The sequence below is a fragment of the Galeopterus variegatus genome, unplaced genomic scaffold, assembly GCF_000696425.1.
Source record: "Galeopterus variegatus unplaced genomic scaffold, G_variegatus-3.0.2 Scaffold2564, whole genome shotgun sequence".
In the NCBI taxonomy this organism is placed as follows: Eukaryota; Metazoa; Chordata; class Mammalia; order Dermoptera; family Cynocephalidae; genus Galeopterus; species Galeopterus variegatus.
In genome coordinates, this window is record NW_007728675.1 from 123,587 (window position 1) to 141,878 (window position 18,292).

At 38.9% G+C, this 18,292-nt stretch overlaps 1 protein-coding gene across 2 annotated transcripts in view; it reads left to right on the plus strand.

Moving 5' to 3' along the window:
• The window catches only part of CACHD1 (cache domain containing 1), a 203,544-nt gene that overhangs the window by 104,430 nt on the left and 80,822 nt on the right, over positions 1 to 18,292 (plus strand). For both annotated transcript variants that reach the window (XM_008582312.1, XM_008582313.1), the window contains exon 3: positions 1,430 to 1,578. In XM_008582312.1, the coding sequence (XP_008580534.1) occupies positions 1,430 to 1,578 (149 nt within the window). The remainder of the gene's footprint in view (positions 1 to 1,429; positions 1,579 to 18,292) is intronic.

Consider the following 18,292-nt stretch of genomic DNA (forward strand, 5'->3'; position numbering starts at 1 on the left):
AGAATCATAGGTGAATTTTTGACACCCACGACTCCTCCTTTGAAAATGACAAAATGGATTTAGAAACCCATTACCAAATAAAATATCATACTCATATTCTTTTGTCATATCTGGAAACTTTTCTAAGCTTTATAGTTTGTGAATTTTTTTTTTTTTAAAGATTACTGGTAAGGGGATCTTAACCCTTGACTTGGTGTTGTCAGCACCACGCTCCCCCAAGTGAGCTAACAGGGCCATCCCTATATAGGGATCCAAACCCACGGCCTTGCTGTAATCAGCACCACACTCTCCCAAGTGAGCCATGGGCTGGCCTGTAGTTTGTGAAATTTTTATCAAGACTGAAAACCTCAGCCTTGATAAAAATTATCTAATTGAGACTCTGAAGGCTCCAGAATGTCACTGGAATGAAATCAAGATTTAGAATTGGCTTGAAAATTACAAATGAAGATAGTCTGATTGAGTTCCATGTTCTCAGCCTAGAAGCTATTGGATTGTGTAAGAAGCATTGACCCAAAGGAGATGATTAGTTCTCCTCTAGTGTTCTGATAATGAATAGCTCTACAAAACCAATTAGCTATAATTCTATCAGTCATTTCATTTGGGTAACATTTTGTTTAAGGAGAAGAAAAACAACACTGTTTTCCTTGGAGATCTGTGATTAAGCTGTGCTATTTGATGGGAACAACGGAGAAAAAAGCAGTAGGCTTACCAATTTGCTTTCATTATTCCCACATGAAAGTAAATCATGATGAAGTGTTCTGTTCGCAGCAGTTAAGAAAAACATTTGTCCATCTTAAAGGTGTGACAGACCAAACACAAGTTTATTTCTAACTATACATTTTGTTTTGTATGGATATCTATCTGCATTGTACTACTCCAGGGAATTGCCATTCGCAGGGAAGACTGTGACTGGCGCCCCCTGTGGTTGTGTAGCAGGAGGCACTGAATGTTGTTTCCCTTCCTTGTATTTTCAGCCCTGAAAATCTATGTGAGTTCAGAAGTATGAGTAATAAATAATGTCTCTTCTCTTTTTTTCTTCCTATCATTATTTCTTCCAATAATTGTTGCTCTGTAACTTGCAATGCTCACTGTCATGCTGACAATAGTAATATCTTTGTTTTCCTTTCTTCAGCAAGGCATTTTATGGATAGGTATTGTTCCATTCAAATTTGAACACGAGAAGTATATAATATGTCATCATCTATTATAAGACAGAAGACGTTATTTGATTGCTGTCTGAGTATCCTTCTGTACCTTCTGGGCATTGTGCAAGTTTTATCTGAATCCACAAAGTAGAATAAGACAGGCGTGTGTTGTTTTACCTGAGGTTTTATATATGCACTTTGTGACAACAAATTAATTATTATAAACAGTACAATGGGCTATTGTTTTGGACTTTTAATTTATTGTGTTCACTGTCACTCCACAGCTAGCCAAAAAAATCCGAGAGAAGTTCAACCGTTACTTGGATGTGGTCAATCGGAACAAGCAAGTTGTGGAAGCTTCCTATACGGCTCACCTAACCTCTCCCCTAACTGCAATTCAAGACTGCTGTACTATTCCACCTTCCATGATGGAGTAAGACTTTAAAATTTGTTATTGTTGTTTAAACCAGGAATTGAGTTGCTTATACTTCCTATTTTGTATGCAAAATACCTCTGCTTGTTTGTTGCAAAGGATATAGTTTATTTCCTATTATCTAAGGAAGTTTCTTTATCTTTACGTAGACAAGTCATTTTTTTTAAAAGTGTGACTCAATATTGTATAGCCAGGAAGTTCCTGGCCCCTCTCTTATTTCACTTTTGTCATGGTGGAATTCAGGTTCAAGAGTATCAACGATTGTTTGAGTACACATTCTACTAAATCTAGAAAATTGTAAACATTTTGTCATGAAATGACTATTAAGCCATGAATAAGACAGACTCACTGATTCTGGTAACTTGCTTGATTTAAGGGAGTGCTTTTTGTCTTTGAAAGAGTAACAAAAAAATTCCACTTAACTTTAGTTGACACTTTCTTTAAAACTCCTAAGGGAAATTTGGTCCCAGGTAGTACTAAAACAGGATTAAAACAGTATCTGGATGATTGAGGATATTTTTATGTATTGGACTAGTGATATTTACATCTGGAGGAGTATAGGGTCATGTGATGCTGGAAATTGTAGTGGAAAGAACACTTATCTAGAGGTGCAAAGAATTTTTAAGTTTAATTTGGTCTCTAGTTAGCTGTGTGTCCCTAATCAAGTTACTTAACGTTTATTTTATGCTCAATTTTTTATCAGTCCATATGGATAATAATCTTTATTATACCAATTTTCTAGGGCTATTTAGAGTGGATAAAAGATGATAACATGCTTTAAACATATGGATATGTGTTAATTATTATGTATTATTCCTCTTTTTGCCTAATAAGCACTCTTGAAGCTAGGCATAGGATGGGTACAACATAGTTTTGGTGGTTAGATGATGCTTTGCTTCTGCAAGCAAGTTTTTACTTATTGTCGTTTCTTGGTGGGCTTTGGAAGTAGCAGAGCATCCTCAAGTCATTTCATTTCTCTATTTATGTGACATTAAGATGAGTCTTTCTCTGGCTTACCCTGTGTGCAGCCCGAAGAAGCTCAATACTAGTTGTTTTCTAAACTAAATGGAATGAGACTGTCTGGCTAGGTAGAGATCCTACTTCCACCACTTTATACCTGTGTGGTCTTGGATATTTGATTTCTTTGAGCCATACTGTCTTCATTTCCAAAATGGGAATAATAATTAATACTCTGCAGGGTGTTGTAAGCATTCATTGAAATCAAATGTGGAAATATTTTGCAAACTGTGATGTTCTAAACTAGTATTATCTGTAATATTTATATACGTCCATATTATAGTGAACGTTTTTGTTTGTTAGGTATAATCCAAGGGGATATCGTTTTTTATAGTTGGGGGTGCCAGTATCTTAATGCTTTGACAAACTTACTGCTTATCTAAAAATAAAATGAGGGCTGGCCAGTTAGCTCAGTTAGAGTGCTGCCTTGTAACACCAAGATCAAGGGTTCAGATCCCCAATTAAATAAATAAATAAAAATAAAATGAGGGTTCAGTTGGGTTTTGAGCCCCAAGAAAAAATCATTTTCAGGACAGGGAGAAAAGATAGTATAGTAAGAAATCCCTGAAGCTAACACTATAACTTTTTCCCCACAAGGGACATGTGGCAGTGTCTAGATACCTTTCAGTTGTCACAACTGGGGGGTGGGGAAGGTGTTGCTATTAGAGTCTAGTGAGTAGAGGCCGGGTATGCTGCTCCACATCTTCCAATGCAGGACAGCCTCAAAATGAAGAATTGTGTGACCCAAAATGTCAGTAGTGCCAAGGTTGAAAAACCCTAGCCTAGAAGATTAGGGATCTTCATAAATTCCTAAGTAAAACTAGTGCCCTAGAAGGGGGAATAATGTGAACTGGCTGGTTTCTATTGGTAAAGCTACCCCGTTACTTGCCTACCTGGTTAATTTCTACTCATGTTTCAAGGAGTAATTCTACAATTGCCCTTTCTCCATAGCTTCCTATTACCTCTTTTTTTTCCCCTCTCCTTATTTCCTTTTGCCCCTGGGAGAATTTTTTGCTCCCTCATCTTTGTTCCCTTAGTAATTTTCGTACCCCTCTATTAGTATATCATACCAGGTTGTTGGTGAGTCTGCCTCCCCTGCTGTTTTGGGCAGGAATTACACTGAATTCATTTTCACCCCAGCACCTCGCAATTGTATTTAATTACTATTTGTTGGAATCTGAATTGATTGGAATATAGGGATGAGTAAGGGGATGTCTACCCTTAAGAAATGTATAAGTTATTGGGGAGGTTGGGGTGGCAAGTACTAACATAATGAATAGTTAGGGCAAAACATGACACAGCAGAGAAATGCTGTGGTTCCTCAAAGCAGTGAACTGTACCAGGCAGGTAGTATCAGAAACGATTCTGTGAACTGCAGAAATGTGCATCTTATTTAATCTGGCTGTTTGGAGGAGCATCACAAGAAAACAGATACGTTTATAAAGATAAACATGTAAAGAAAGTTATTGCGGTGCCATTTAGGATAGAGAAAACTGTGAATACTCTAAATTTTTAAGCATAGGGGATTAGTTAGGGAAATTGTATCACATCTGTACACATGACATACTAAAATGCAGCCATGCTGTAGAAGCTGACTTGTGAAAATGGTTATACATACGTACATGCGTGCATATATTAAAAGTTTGGGGACAACTTACATCAAAATAATTTGCGGTAAAGACAATGATTTCCATTTTGAATACGCTGAGATAAGGTTCAGGTTTGAAATGCAGGTCATCTCGTTTGACAAAACCCAGTGGTCTACCTTTTGCTTAACGTAATAAAACATAAAATGTGGTTTCTGTCCTCCAGGAACTTCTCATTTAGTTCATTGAACATCCAAGGGACCTTAACTATACCCCTAGAAGGATACATGCTAGGTAAGCGGATTAGAATGAGAGAATGTTCCTCCTTCAGAGGTGGAGCCCCTGCACTGAATCTTATAGATGCAGTCTTCTCTCCCACTAGGAGCAGTTGACAGAGCCAAGATCCATCATTTGGGGTGGATCTTATAAAACCAGGGCAGTTCTGAGGATAAAGCTGAGTGATCAGGAGATGTACAGATAAGCAAAGCAGGGAACCTCCAGTGACATGGAAGAGATGTCTGACAACAGCTGTTTGCATCAGGAAGGGGCAAGTGAGGAACTGTCCTTCTCTTAGATTGAGTCTACCTGGCTTTGAATGGAGCTCACTTTCCAGGGAAATGTGCATAGGAAATTTTGGAGTGAACTCTGAGTTGATGCTTTTCTAGCCATTGGCTGAACATGAGCACTTTGTAAAATTACAAGAACCCCTCAGGTTTTTAGTGAAGATTTAAAAATGCAAACCGTTAGTAAGTTGTTGGGGTAAGCCAGAGTAAGAATTCTTAGTCAACTGCCTTCGTTCCAGTGTCTCATAAAATGCTTTTACCTGCATATTCTAACTCTCATGGTGTCCTGCAGAACACATTTTCGGTTCACTCTTTCCCATATTCCAATTCCTCCAAAAATGTCTACATTTTGAATCTCAGGGAGTTCATACTGGAGTTAAGTGCAGAAAGGAAGAACTAACTCCCAGTCTTGCAAAGCAGTTTAAAGACATGATTAAAAGCAATTTTTAAAAAATATTAGGCAGATTGATTTTGAATCATACCTCTCTGACTCACAAGTTGACCTTAGGAAGTCACTTAAATTCTGAGCCTCAGTTTAAACATCCGTGAGATGAGAATAATAGTACCTACCTTGTAGGATTATTGTAGGGGAGATGTTTTTAGGTTGTACTTTGACAAACTTTTTTATTTGATAAGTATGTATTTCTTTTAATATTATCCTCTATGTTAAGAGATATTGTTTTTTCTCTTATGGGAATAAAATAATGTTTCTTTTTAAAATAAATACAACCCAAAAAGTTGAATTATTTTAAATGAAAATATTAAGTGAATGTTTACAAGGCTTTTGAAGGTGATACATATGGGGGGGCGGAGAGGAAGGGGGGAAAAGGATGAATTGATAAAGGGACACAAAAATCAACTAAATTGTATATTGATAAATTAAAATTAAAAAAAATAAATGAAGATGATAAATATGGTACTGACTGAGGTTTATGAAAAAGTGGACTAAGGATTATTGCTAAAGTTTTCCAAACTGTAAGATATTACAATTCTGTAAGGCAAACTGTAAACTCTTTATGCCCATGGACTGTACCTGGCCAGATGCACATGTATTAACACTGCCTTTATAGTAAATATAAGTAGTTGGATTTTAGATAAGGGATTTCCAGTCTTAGTTCTTTCTGAATCTTGTCCATTCTTAACTTACCAGGCCCCTGTAAGCATTTTTTTAAAACTCCACACTGGCCCATGGTACAATAGCTATTTGCTACTAACATTTTAAGTGTCTGTGGACTTGTGACCTGGCTTCTTCTCCAAATGTATTTAAAATGACTTAGAACTAGGACAATGTTTTCTAAGTGATTTTAACCAATGGCTAATTTTCACTTTTTGTTTCAGGCCTAGATATTCATTTTTACTGATTTATTATCTATATTTGATTTTCTTCACTAAGGCTTAATAATGCATATTTTAAAAAGTAAAATAAAATGCTTAGTTCTGAAGAGAGAGAAGCTCTAAAGAGAAAATGCACAATATACCCTGAAGGTTATACTATGATGACAACAGAGAGAACCTGCAAAGTGGCAGAAAATTGATTTTTCAGATGGGTTTGATACTTCCCTTCTCAGACCAGTCAACTCTTAAAATTCCTACCCAGGAGCTTTAGAAGTGAATTATTTTGCACACGGCCCAGCATAGTGATTAGGCACTCTGTCAATGTTTGTGGAAGGAATGATCCGAAGAATTAACATTCTCTAATATAGGGGAAAAAGGTTAAGGCTTAATCTAAGACAAACTCATTTTCAACGGTATTGCTTAAAATAACTGTTTTGATAGTGGGTTCATTTATTTATATAATTTAATTAACAGCTCCCTTTGTGTTGTTTTGGGTTAGGTGCAGGGGGTGCTGGAGATCCTGGGCTCTCCCGCAAGGAATGCATAAACACATAATTATGCCCATGGACTATATCAGGCCTGCAGGTGTATTTTTTTTGGCCCCACAGATGTTTTGGAGGTTTTTTAATTTGTAAGTTTTTAAATCTGTTACTGACATTTAAACACTGAGAGATTACATGATTTAAAAATCCAAATTTTTGTCTTCTCTTGAAATATCAGAAGATCTGGCAGTACTGGGTCCACATTCCCACTTGGCAACAGTCAGCTCTTGTGAAGAGCAGAAAACGGAGCATGCACGTTTATCATGGTTCCCACTAGGCTCTGATCTGATTATTACACCCAACCCATTTCTCTGACTTTTACAACCTGGTTGGCCCATGTTAGTGTGTGAGTTTGCAACTCCTGATCTTAAAAGACTATGTAATGTTAATAGATTTGACTTGAGAAAATGTCTTGTCCATGTGCATTCCCTCCTATGCCACTGCAAACATTTGTTCTCCTTCTCTCAAGTTTTAAAGAATATAGCTCCTTTACACATAACACTAAGAATATCTGCCTGTGAAACCTGGCTTGCTGCAGAGATGGGATTCTACTATGTGCTCCTGAAGCAGTTGTTTAGTCAGCAATCCCTGCTGATCCTTGGCTTTTATATAAACCAATCAATAATTTTATCTTCCACATCTCTTAATCCATTTCTCTCTTCCCTTCCTCAATTTCTTCTATAAATATTACTGTCCGTGGCTTTTTTTTTTTTTTTTTTTTTTTGGTGGAGGTGGGGCAGTGTTGGCTGGCCAATATAGGAATCGAATCCTGGACCTTAGTGTTTGTCAACACCACGCTCTAACCAAGTGAGCTAACCAGCCAGCCAGCCAGCCAGTATCTTATTTTTTATTTTTGGTGTGTTTAATAAGAAGGAAGCAAAGGAGAGAATAAACTAGGGAGGAAATACTGGAAAGACAAACTTAGATTTTTATTCTTTTTTGTATCTCCAAGTGGGGTTCGGGGCTGTTATCTGTATTCAGTTAGTTTATTAATTGGCTAATCATTGTAAGAATTGGCATTAAGACACCTAGGCCTGGCTTGAAAGTGATACTCTAATGGAGCTGGAGTAAGTAAAATAAGCAACTTGTTACCAAGGCTTTCTGAAGCCAGCCACCTGGAGCTAGGAGACTTCAGCTGAATAGATAATTTCTTTTATACACATCAGGGGAGACTTAAAAAGCTTCACCAGTTCCAAAAAATGAAGAAATTCTCGGAACTGTTGTGAAATTGGATCCCTGCTATTTTATAGGGAGCTCTTTGAGTTGGGGCATCCACTAAGCTTCATATAGCCACTGGGCAAGGCAGCTAGGACGCATCTCATTTTCTAAGAACCCAAATTTAGTGCATTCCCAGCTGGCACCATCTAGAACTATGAGATTTCAGAAGTTGGATCTTATCACTCAATCTCTTGAGGGCATTGTACTACAGACAAAGCAACTAGGATAGGTTCTACTGCAAGAACACAGGCTCCTGGTTATAGCTCTCATGAATAGCCATTGTTATAACCCTCTGTGTTCTTCAGGGTTCTCCAGAGAAACAGAACCAATAGTGTGTGTGTGTGTGTGTGTGTGTGTGTGTGTGTTGGTGTGTTTTAAGGAACTGACTCATGATTGTGGAGGTACAAGTCCAAAATCTGTAGGGCAGGCCAGAAAGCTGGAGATCCAGAGAAGAGTTGCAGTTCGAATCCAAATACAGTCCGCTGGGAGAATTCCTTCTTGCTTAGGGGAAGTCAGTCTTTGTTCTTTTAAGACCTTCACCTGATTGGATGAGGCACACCCACATTATGGAAAGTAATCTGCTTTACTCAAAACCCACAATTTAAATGTTAATCTCATCTAAAAAAATGCCTTCACAGAAATATCCAAAATATTGTTTGATCACATATCTGGGCACTGTGGGCCAACCAAGTTGATACATAAAATTAACCATCACACCACTAGAAAAAGGATAGAAAATTGGACTACAAAATCTACCATTGAAATTTTTATTAACCTTCAGATTTAGACTGGAGAGTGCCAAACTCTCACTCCTAGAACTTTCTCCTGGGTTCTCCTACACTGCTTCTCTTAAAAAAGTTAATGCTGGGCCGGCCCGGTGGCGCACTGCTACAGTGCGCCGCTTGGGAGCATGGCGGCGCTCCCGCCGAGGGTTCGGATCCCACATACAGACCGGTTCCCGCTCGCTGGCTGAGCGAGGTGCAGGTGCAGCACTGAGGGTTGCGATCCCGTTGCCGGTCCTGGTCCGGTACGGGCGCGACACTGAGGGTTGCAATCCGTTGCCGGACACGAAAAAAGACAAAAAGGAAAAAAAAATAAAAATAAAAATAAAAAAGTTAATGCTTATGGTAATGGGCCACATGGAAAGAGTCTCATCATTTGAGTAGTTATTTTTCCACGTAAATTGGTTGTATATTTTGTGGCATGATTTAGATATTATATAAATTTCTATATTAGCATTTCAAATTCTTTGTGTCATTGACTTCATATGAGCGTTGATTTTAATCTTGATGATTAACATGCTGACCCATAATGTTCAGATTCCTGTACTAGACTCTTTATGAATTTATAGTAGATTTGAAAGATAATTTCCATTTTTAAGGTACTTAACTTCAAGTCAGAGTTTTTTGTTTGTTTTTAAACTGAACTCAAACATGAGCTTTCTTTTATTTTTAAGAGGCAAGGCTTTTTGTTTTATTTTTTTAATCAGCTCAGTCTCTTCCATAGTGGAAAAGAAATACATTAAGGAGTAAAGATACTTTTCCTTTCAGTTTAAGTTCAGTTGTGATTCAGATTATTCCATAGTTATATAGTACTAACACTGGCTGGACCTCCGCTCTGTCTCTGCTGTGTGATCTTGGGAAGTTCATTTAACCTCTTTGGTCCTCAGTTTCCTCAACTGTAAAATGAAGTTTGAACTATATTCCAGAGACCCTTCCAACTCTCAAGATTCATTTAATTTCCTTCAAACTTCTTAGAAGGTTTTTTTTTAAATTAGCGTCATTTATCATTATAGCAAAGTTTTCCTACTGCTCAAATTAGTAAATTCTGGATTCTATGAGGGAAATTTGCTTTCATCTTTTGGATGAGTTACCTAGTTTAAAAAAAAAAAAGAAGATATTATGCAGCAAGGCCTACAGAGATTAAGTCACTCATTCATTCATTTGGAAAAATAAAGGTTTGTGGAATGGCTTATGGACATTGAAGTGGGAAAAGGATTTAAACATACGGAGATATGGAAGAAAAGCTCTCCAGGACAGAAAGGTCAATATGAAGAAAATCCCAGGTCTGGAAATAGCCAGGAGTACTGAAGAGGAACTTGTGTATGAAGTAAGTGATAGAAGAGAGTCAGCTATGAAGTTGGATTAATATCAGATCTTAGAGACCCTCAAATGCTAGACTGAAGAATTCGATTGAGTAGGCTTTAGGCTCTATAAATGAAGTACAGGACAATGTCTGTCTTTCTCTTCTACATCTTTACTATCTGACACAAAATAGATACTCAATAAATATTGGTTACTTGAATGAGAGAATTAATTTAAGATTTTTGAGAAAGAGAATTAAATAATGAGACATGAACTTTAAGAGGATTCTACCATGGGCCAGCCCGGTGGCGCACTGGATAGTGCGCTGCTTGGGAAGCGCGGCGGCGCTCCCGCCCGAAGGTTCGAGTCCCACATACAGACCGGTTCCCGCTCACTGGCTGAGCGAGGCGCGGGAGCAATGCCGAGGGTTGCGATCCCGTTGCCGGTCCCCGGTCCGGTACAGGGGCAACACTGAGGGTTGCGATCCGTTGCCGGACATGGAAACAGACAAAAGACAAAAAAAAAAAAAAAAGAGGATTCTACCATGGGCCAGCCCGGTGGCGCACTGGATAGTGCGCTGCTTGGGAAGCGCGGCGGCGCTCCCGCCCGAAGGTTCGAGTCCCACATACAGACCGGTTCCCGCTCACTGGCTGAGCGAGGCGCGGGAGCAATGCCGAGGGTTGCGATCCCGTTGCCGGTCCCCGGTCCGGTACAGGGGCAACACTGAGGGTTGCGATCCGTTGCCGGACATGGAAAAAGACAAAAGACAAAAAAAAAAAAAAAAGAGGATTCTACCATGTGAGAACTGGAAGATCTAGTCTGATTTCATTTACGTAGGCAGAAGTGAGGGAAGCCTGAACGTGGCTGTCAGTGCCCACCGTCCTGGGTTTTGGGAGAGGGAGGCATCAGAGGTGGCCGAAGCTGATTCTGGGCAACTGTGAGAGTGGTGGTAGCAGGTGCCAAGGCATCCTTGAGCTTTGTGTGTCCTCCCGTCTTTCTTAGTTACTTGAGTTCAGGGACCCTGTCGCATTCAACTTTGTATTCAATACCTTGCTTGAACAGGTTCTCAGTAAATATTTGCTGAAGGAGTTAGCACGCAATAGCAAACCTGATTTTGTCTTTAGTTTTTGAGTCCTAGTAGTGATGATGTTGTCAGAACTATCAGCTACTTTACCTCTAGGCAGAAACTAAACGATATTAGTAAGTACTTTTATGCCATTTATAATAGTTGTTGCTTTCATGTGAACATTATTTCATCGTATAAGCTCTGATATGAAACTTAAGTTGATGTTGGCTTAGTTATCTCGGTAATCAGTTACATTTAATAATTTTATTATATGCAGGGTGAATTTAAAAATACATATTATGTCCAAATAGCCATGTACCTGTCATTTTCAACTCAACTTTTCTGTATCATGTTCAGAGCAGTTAATGTGCAAGACATTGTACTAGATACTGTCTGATAGACAAAGATGACTTAAACAGTCTGTACCTTCAGGGGTTCGCAGAACACATGTAGAGTGGCTAAGCCAGACTGTGGCAAGTGTCATGAAAGAAATCCAACAACTCTTTTAGAGGAAAAAGAGATTGTGAACCAAGGCCTCTGAACACTCAGGCTCAGTGGAAAAGTGGAAGTCGAGGCCTTGAAGTGAAGAATAGAACTTCTGCAGATAGATCTAGGGAAGGATGCTGCAGACCAGAAGACACAAGTGTCTATAGAGCAGTTCAGTATGGTGAGGTGGGAGACCCAGCGGGAGTGGTGGATACAGGAAGTACTTGGGTAGGCTCGAACCCTAGGTTGGCTAGACACATTTCTCTCTGTAAGTAGGTTTTTAAGCAAGGAAAGGCTGTGGTCAGGTCTGTGATTTGGGCAAAATTAATCAGTTGGCAAGTGAAGGATAAATTATGATGGAGAGGCGAGTTGCTTGTCAAGATGGGCCAATTTGATGATCATGGAGAAAAGTAATGATACCTTTAGGGACAATCAGAGGAGAGCAAAAGATGTCCAGAGTGATGGTATGTTTGTTACACAGAACATAAAAACAGGAAGCATGGAATACAGAGAATCTGAAAGCTAGGTTTTATTGGAGGTTTGGGTAAGGAAGAAGATTTTAAAATATGGCTCTAAATTTTAAATTGAGCATTTTAGAGAGTGAGAATCTTCTAACTAAAGGGTGAAAATAAGAGCAGAAGTTTTTAAGAGGAAGCTGATGAATTCAGTATGGACATGCTAATTTGGATTTTGAGTTGCAGGTGGATCATTCTCAGGAGGTGTTTGGCAGGCAGTTGAGATTAACCTGTAGCATCATTTTATGTTTATCCCACAAATATTTTCACCCCCATAACTATGTTATTTAAATGTCAGTTCTGGAGACAGGGTAAAGCTGAAATGTCTAGTTCTACTGTTATGTTAATGCGCAGCTGAGTTTTATATAAAATGGTGTTTCTAGACAGAACAGTTGACCCACATGTAGGCAACATCTGTTTTTTTGTCTAGCCCAATCTTAAGGTAGTGCACACAAAAAATATAATGCAAAATGTTTAAACCTATATACATTTTATTTCTTATTATTACTGCTCTTATAAAAAATAAAACATTGTGATTAACTAGGTGCTTTTGTGCTAATGATTCTTGTTCTTTTGTTTTCTCTGTGTCACAAGGTCAGATAATGGGACAGGCTTGATCCTCAACAACTGAGTTTAATTTTATTGCAAGTCTTATTCTTTCCCCAGGAAGTCGTGTTTTGTGTTTGTACGGTATGGCAAATCTTAGTCCTTCAAGTTATTCTCAATGCCTTATCTCACACTTCCAACTCCAGTCCCTTTGAAAATTATCATTACCTGCAGGCAGACTGAATATTACACATACAGTCTTTACAGATATTGGTACCAAAAGGACTTGAGGTCAAGATTCAACAAAAATTTTGCAGAATACTTTGAATTTCTGAAAACCTACTCAGTGACATCATTTATGTTAAAAAAAAAAAAAAGGCTATATATGTTTATATGCCAGTAAAATACTTTCTTAGGCTTTTACTTCTGTAAACATTATTTCACTTACATTCTTTATATGACCCTGATTCCAAACGATTTTTTCTTTTAATGATAAAATACTTTGAACAGTGGTAAAATTAGAATGACTTAGCTGCCAGTTGAAATGCTGAACTGTGTGTTCTTAGAATTTCACTTGAGGCTAGTGTGTGTGTGTGTGTGTGTGTGTGTGTGTGTGTGTGTGTGTGTGTGTGTGTGTGGATAGATATCTGTATCTTTAGGACTACTGATGAGCACCCTCACAGCAGAAAGCACCTGTATTTGGGTCTGCTGAGAATCCAGCTTTCTGGAATTTCCTGTGTGACCTTCACAGAAGTGAGGATGGGAAACCTGCGTTATTGCTTACAATATTGAATTTCACCAGTTGCCTTTTATGGATTTTAGGTAGAGTTGGTTTTGTGATTTTTCTTTCTTTTTAAAATCTAGTCTCTAAAAGAAACTAGCTAGTGGATACCAGCTTTAAGAAATAGACCCAAATAAGGAAGAACTAATACCCCCCACACACAAAAAAGAAGAAATAGATCTTGTCTTACATGAAAACCAGAAACATTCCCTTAAGCTTTTTATGTGTTTTAATGTGCAAAAATACCAAAGTGTTTTCAAAGAAGGCCAAGATTTAAAAATCATTCTGTCTGTAACCTCTTTCTGGAAACTTGACTTATCTGGTGTGATGATATACATATCTTTCACATTCATAGCTTGATTAACTTTTTAATGTTGGGTCAGTAATTCCTTTTGCAGATGTATCAGCCATGAGTATTCCACATCTTATGTTTCCTGTTACTTTTACAGATGGAGATTTGGACAGGTCTCTTTCCTCCTCAGTGTGTGTGTGTGCCTGAGAGAGAGAACCAGCTCATTTCCAAGGTCATCCTCTAACTCTGAGGTTCTTGGTGCTTCTCTTTGATGTCTATCGGACCACTCATAGTTGTTTGCTATTTACTAACTACTCTGTATGGTAGGGAAGAGAACACACCCAGTTTACAACCTCTAGTACAATCCTGGGAAGTCTCAGCCTCTTAGGTTTTCTTCATTTATTCATACAGCAGACAGTGCATAAACTTTTACTCTTCACAGCTGTATTGCAAGATCCTGGGGAAAAAGAAGCATAGGAAAGGATCTCTCCCTTTGTGTCTTCCAAGCAAGGGAGAAGGGTATATAAATAAATACCTGTAAAGTGGGTTAAGTCTTTATTAGAGGTCAAGTGGCAGGGTGGACAAGGGCACTATCGAATAGCACAAAGGAGCCTGCAGGTCCCCTGCCTGTTTCATTTTATTTTTCTAGACAGCCTTCTTTTTCTTGTGCCCCCACCCCAACCTGGTATGAGTAAGATAAAGATAAATGTTTAATGTGGTGGAAGATCTACTTCCAGTTCCCGCCTGATGTCACCTCTGCAATTTTCCAAGCTTTTGTGAGAAAGTGGGTTAAATGGATAATACCATCTGTGAATATGGAAGTGAGACACAAGATCACAGCAGGGCCTCCTCTCACTGATCTGTCATGAGGGGGAAATGATAAAAAAGAAATATGGTTGGTTTGTATAATACTCAGATAGATGCTTTATTGCTCTGAAAACCTTACCTTCCAAGGGCATTTGAAACCAGCCCGTTTCCAGTCTGGCTGAGTTGTTGAACCCTGAAGGTTTAATCCTTATTACTGATAAGAACAAAAAAGAATGTGACTTATCACTCCAATCTGCAGAGATGGAAGGAAAAACTATTTCTCGGAACATGATTACACGTTATTTGACAACTTTTCAGTTTGCCCATTAATTTAGGTGTTTGAATAAGTGTACTCAGTTAGGGGGGTGTTGAGTATCATTTACTTTATAAATGTGATAGTTCCTTTTTGAAGTGATTCTACTCTTACCCCTTTCTTCCACCATTCAAACAGAGTTTAAATATTTGCCAGTGCAGATGTTTGATTTTTATCTTAGCTCTTTCTTTGTTTAACTTTAGTCTCATGGGTAGTTAAGTGGAAGATAAGGGGGTTGTCGTTTAATTCTTTTCAACTTGTGTTGCTCAAATATTTGCAGAACAGATGCTTCTCAGACAGAATAAGTGGGAATCCAGTTGAGTGGAGGCAAAGAGATATGTCTCCATGTCATATCACGGTAAACCAGACACTGTTGGGCTGGTACTCGGGCCAGGGGGTCTGGTAGGCATTGGTGTTTCTCAGTGTCCAGATCTTCCTTTAAAGGCTCCTGCAGCTACTAGTGGGGGGTTTGGCCTCCTTTGCTTTCCAGAAAAATTAAAACAGAACTTGGTAGTTCAGCTGTGCAAGCAGCAAGGGCCTATTTGTGCCGTGAACACCACTGGAATCCCCACAGCATTTGTCCCACACCCGCTTCTGATATGATACCAGGTTTTGCTTTCAGAAGAAAGGGTGTTTTTCTTTTTTAACCTTTCCACTTGTCTTAGCATTTTAGCAATGATTAAAAACAAGCAAACAAGTAAAAAATATTCCTTACCCTGTTGGCTATCATTATATTGGCTTTGTGTATGAACTCAGTGATCAGTCTAAGCCTTGCTCTTCTGAAAAATCCACAGGGATTTGCTTTTTAAATCATTACCTTAAAAATATATCCGTGAACAATACCGCATTTCACCACCACCCTGGGAACCCACACAGTGGCTGTGGTTTTTGTGTGCTGTGTGATAAATTAGGCAGGCTTCCCTGGAAATATTGAGGAAAACCTGGGGTCCTGAATGATTTGCCTGGCATATCACCTTCCCTAAGATTTTTAAACAAAGACCAAGAAAGAGATTCAGGAAGTAAACCCCAACTGGTACATGTGTGTGTGTTTCTCCTTTATATCTTTTTCTTTCTAAACTGGGACTCCACTGAAAACTTGATTTGCACTGTGAATCGAGGCTGAATGAAATCCAATTGGAACTCACTTGAACACTGTTTTGATGTAAGATTCAAAGCTTCTGCAAATTTATTTTATCTTCTACATTTGCTGATCTCCTGCTTGTAAATCCTGTTGAAGGAGAATAAAAATGACTGCAGCCTGATGGGAATTAAATGTCTGAAGTTCAAAGCAGTTTGCACATCAGAGCAAACGTCAATCAAATGAACATCTTGCAAGCCAGGCAGGGAGTGAATTTCTCCATGGGGAAGAGATCAAAGTGGGAGTCACAGTTCTGTTTTCTCCCTCGGGATGCAGTTTCGATCAGTTGTTCATGAAAGTAAATCCAGAAGGAAGTTTCTTTTTTTTTTTTTAAACTTAAGGGGTAGGAGAGATGGAGTTATTTCTCTTGAAAGTGAATTTCAGGCACTGGTTTTATCTTATAAAAATAAGTATAGGAAGCAGTTATAATCCAGTATCTCCTTTTTTTTAGTCAAGGTCTAAAGAAGATTTAGACAGGATTTTTCTACTGTCATTACTAACTTTTTAAAAGCACAGGTGTATAAAGAATGAAGCAAACCAAACCTCTTAAGCTGAATTGCCCACTCATTTTCTATAAGATTCTATGATTTTATGAGTTCTTGGCCTTTCCATAAACCTGGAATTACATGAATGTGACTTGCAGTTCATATACTTCTCAATGAAAAATCTTTTAGGTAACCCCTAAAAGTAATTGACATGTTTTTATAAAGTATCTTAAGCATGAGCTTTATATTTCTCACAGTCTCCAAATCAGGGTGAATAACTTGTTTTGTTTTGTAAAAAATCACTTTTTTTTTCAAAGGCACACGTGCATAAAATGCATTTCTGTCTTTGGCAGGACAACTATTCCCTGGGGACCAGAGGTAGCTAAAGTAGCAAGGATGGCTGAGCATGTCTCACTCCTGTGTTTGGAGTCCAGTAAGAGTCTAGAGTCCAGAAAGAGATGCAGGCATTAGTGTGTCCGAGTGAAGAGCAGAGACATAATCACTCTTCGTTTTTGCTTCTAGTAATTACTTCTCCTAGCTGAGCTGGCCCACCTCCCTGGACACACCATTCCTCCTATATCTCTTAATCCCCCTATTGACACCTCCTTCCTTACCTGAAGTGTAGGTAGAAAAGCAGCAGAGTGAGCCTTATCTCTAGGCTTTTCTTGTTCACTTGGCTGGTGAGCACATGCTCCGCGGTGGAGTCAGCACATGTGAGGGGACTCAAGGCAATTGAAAGTATCATGAGATACTGTCGCTGTTCAGTGAACAGTGGTGAATAAATACCCAGAGCATTCTGGTGACTTAAATCTCTGCCCTTTCTCATTGCTTGGTCAACCAATAAGAATTTGTGAAGTACCCCACACTCCCAGCAATGTGCTAGACCTGAGAGAGAAATATAAGTTTTCAAGTAATTTACAGTCCCACTGGGGGAAGCTAAGAGTTCTCAACTACATGAAAGATTTTAGAGAGAATTGGAAGTTCAGGATCTACCTGGTGGGGTTTAGTCAATAGGGGTTCCATAACAAAATCTCTTGGCCTCTTACCCCCACTTAACACACCTTTATTTGATATATCGGGAAGGCAAAATACATAAAATAATTTGCTCATTATTTATAATGTATCTTATTTTTAAATTGTTAATTGTTGCTATGGTCTGAATGTTTATGCACACACACACCCCCCATTCATATGTTGAAGCCTAATCACCAATGTGGTCATGCTAGGAGGAGGGGCCTTTTTTTGGGAAGTGATTAGATCATGAGGGCAGAGGCCTCATGAATAGGATTGCTGCCCTTACAAGGGGCCCCAGAGAGATGCCTTGCTTCTTTCACTGAGGACACAGTGAGAAGGCACCATCTATAAACCAGAAAGGGGGCCCTCACCAGATGCTGAATCTGCCCACACCTTGATCATGATCCTCCCAGACTCCAGAACTGTGAGAAATACATTTCTGTTGTTTCTAAGCCACGCTAGCTTATGGAAATTTGTTCTAGCTGCTGGAACAGACTAGGACATTTGATTAGTGTTTTGTTGATATGAGCACACTCTAAAACCAATCTATATCTAATGGATGTGACTATACTATGTTAAGCCCAACCACAAAACCATAGAAAAAAAAAACAGGAAAAAGACACAGGCATGGAGTTAAGAAGCAGAGTAGCACTAGTCAGTGTGGAAAATGAAGGACTCATCTTAGGCTGGGACTGACAAGAGAAATTTGAGGGAGAAAGACAAGTTGAGCTGGGCTTTGAAGAGTAAGTGCAATGGGCTCCGAGAGCGTCACCGTCGGGTCAAACAGAAAAGCATGGATTGAGGGACCAGTTTGGTTAGAAGTATAGGCTGGGAGATAGAGGGAAAAGAAGGTTGGCTAAATTATTAATGACAAGCACTACATTGTGAAACCATTTTATGACCAACATGTTTACTGAGTACCTGCT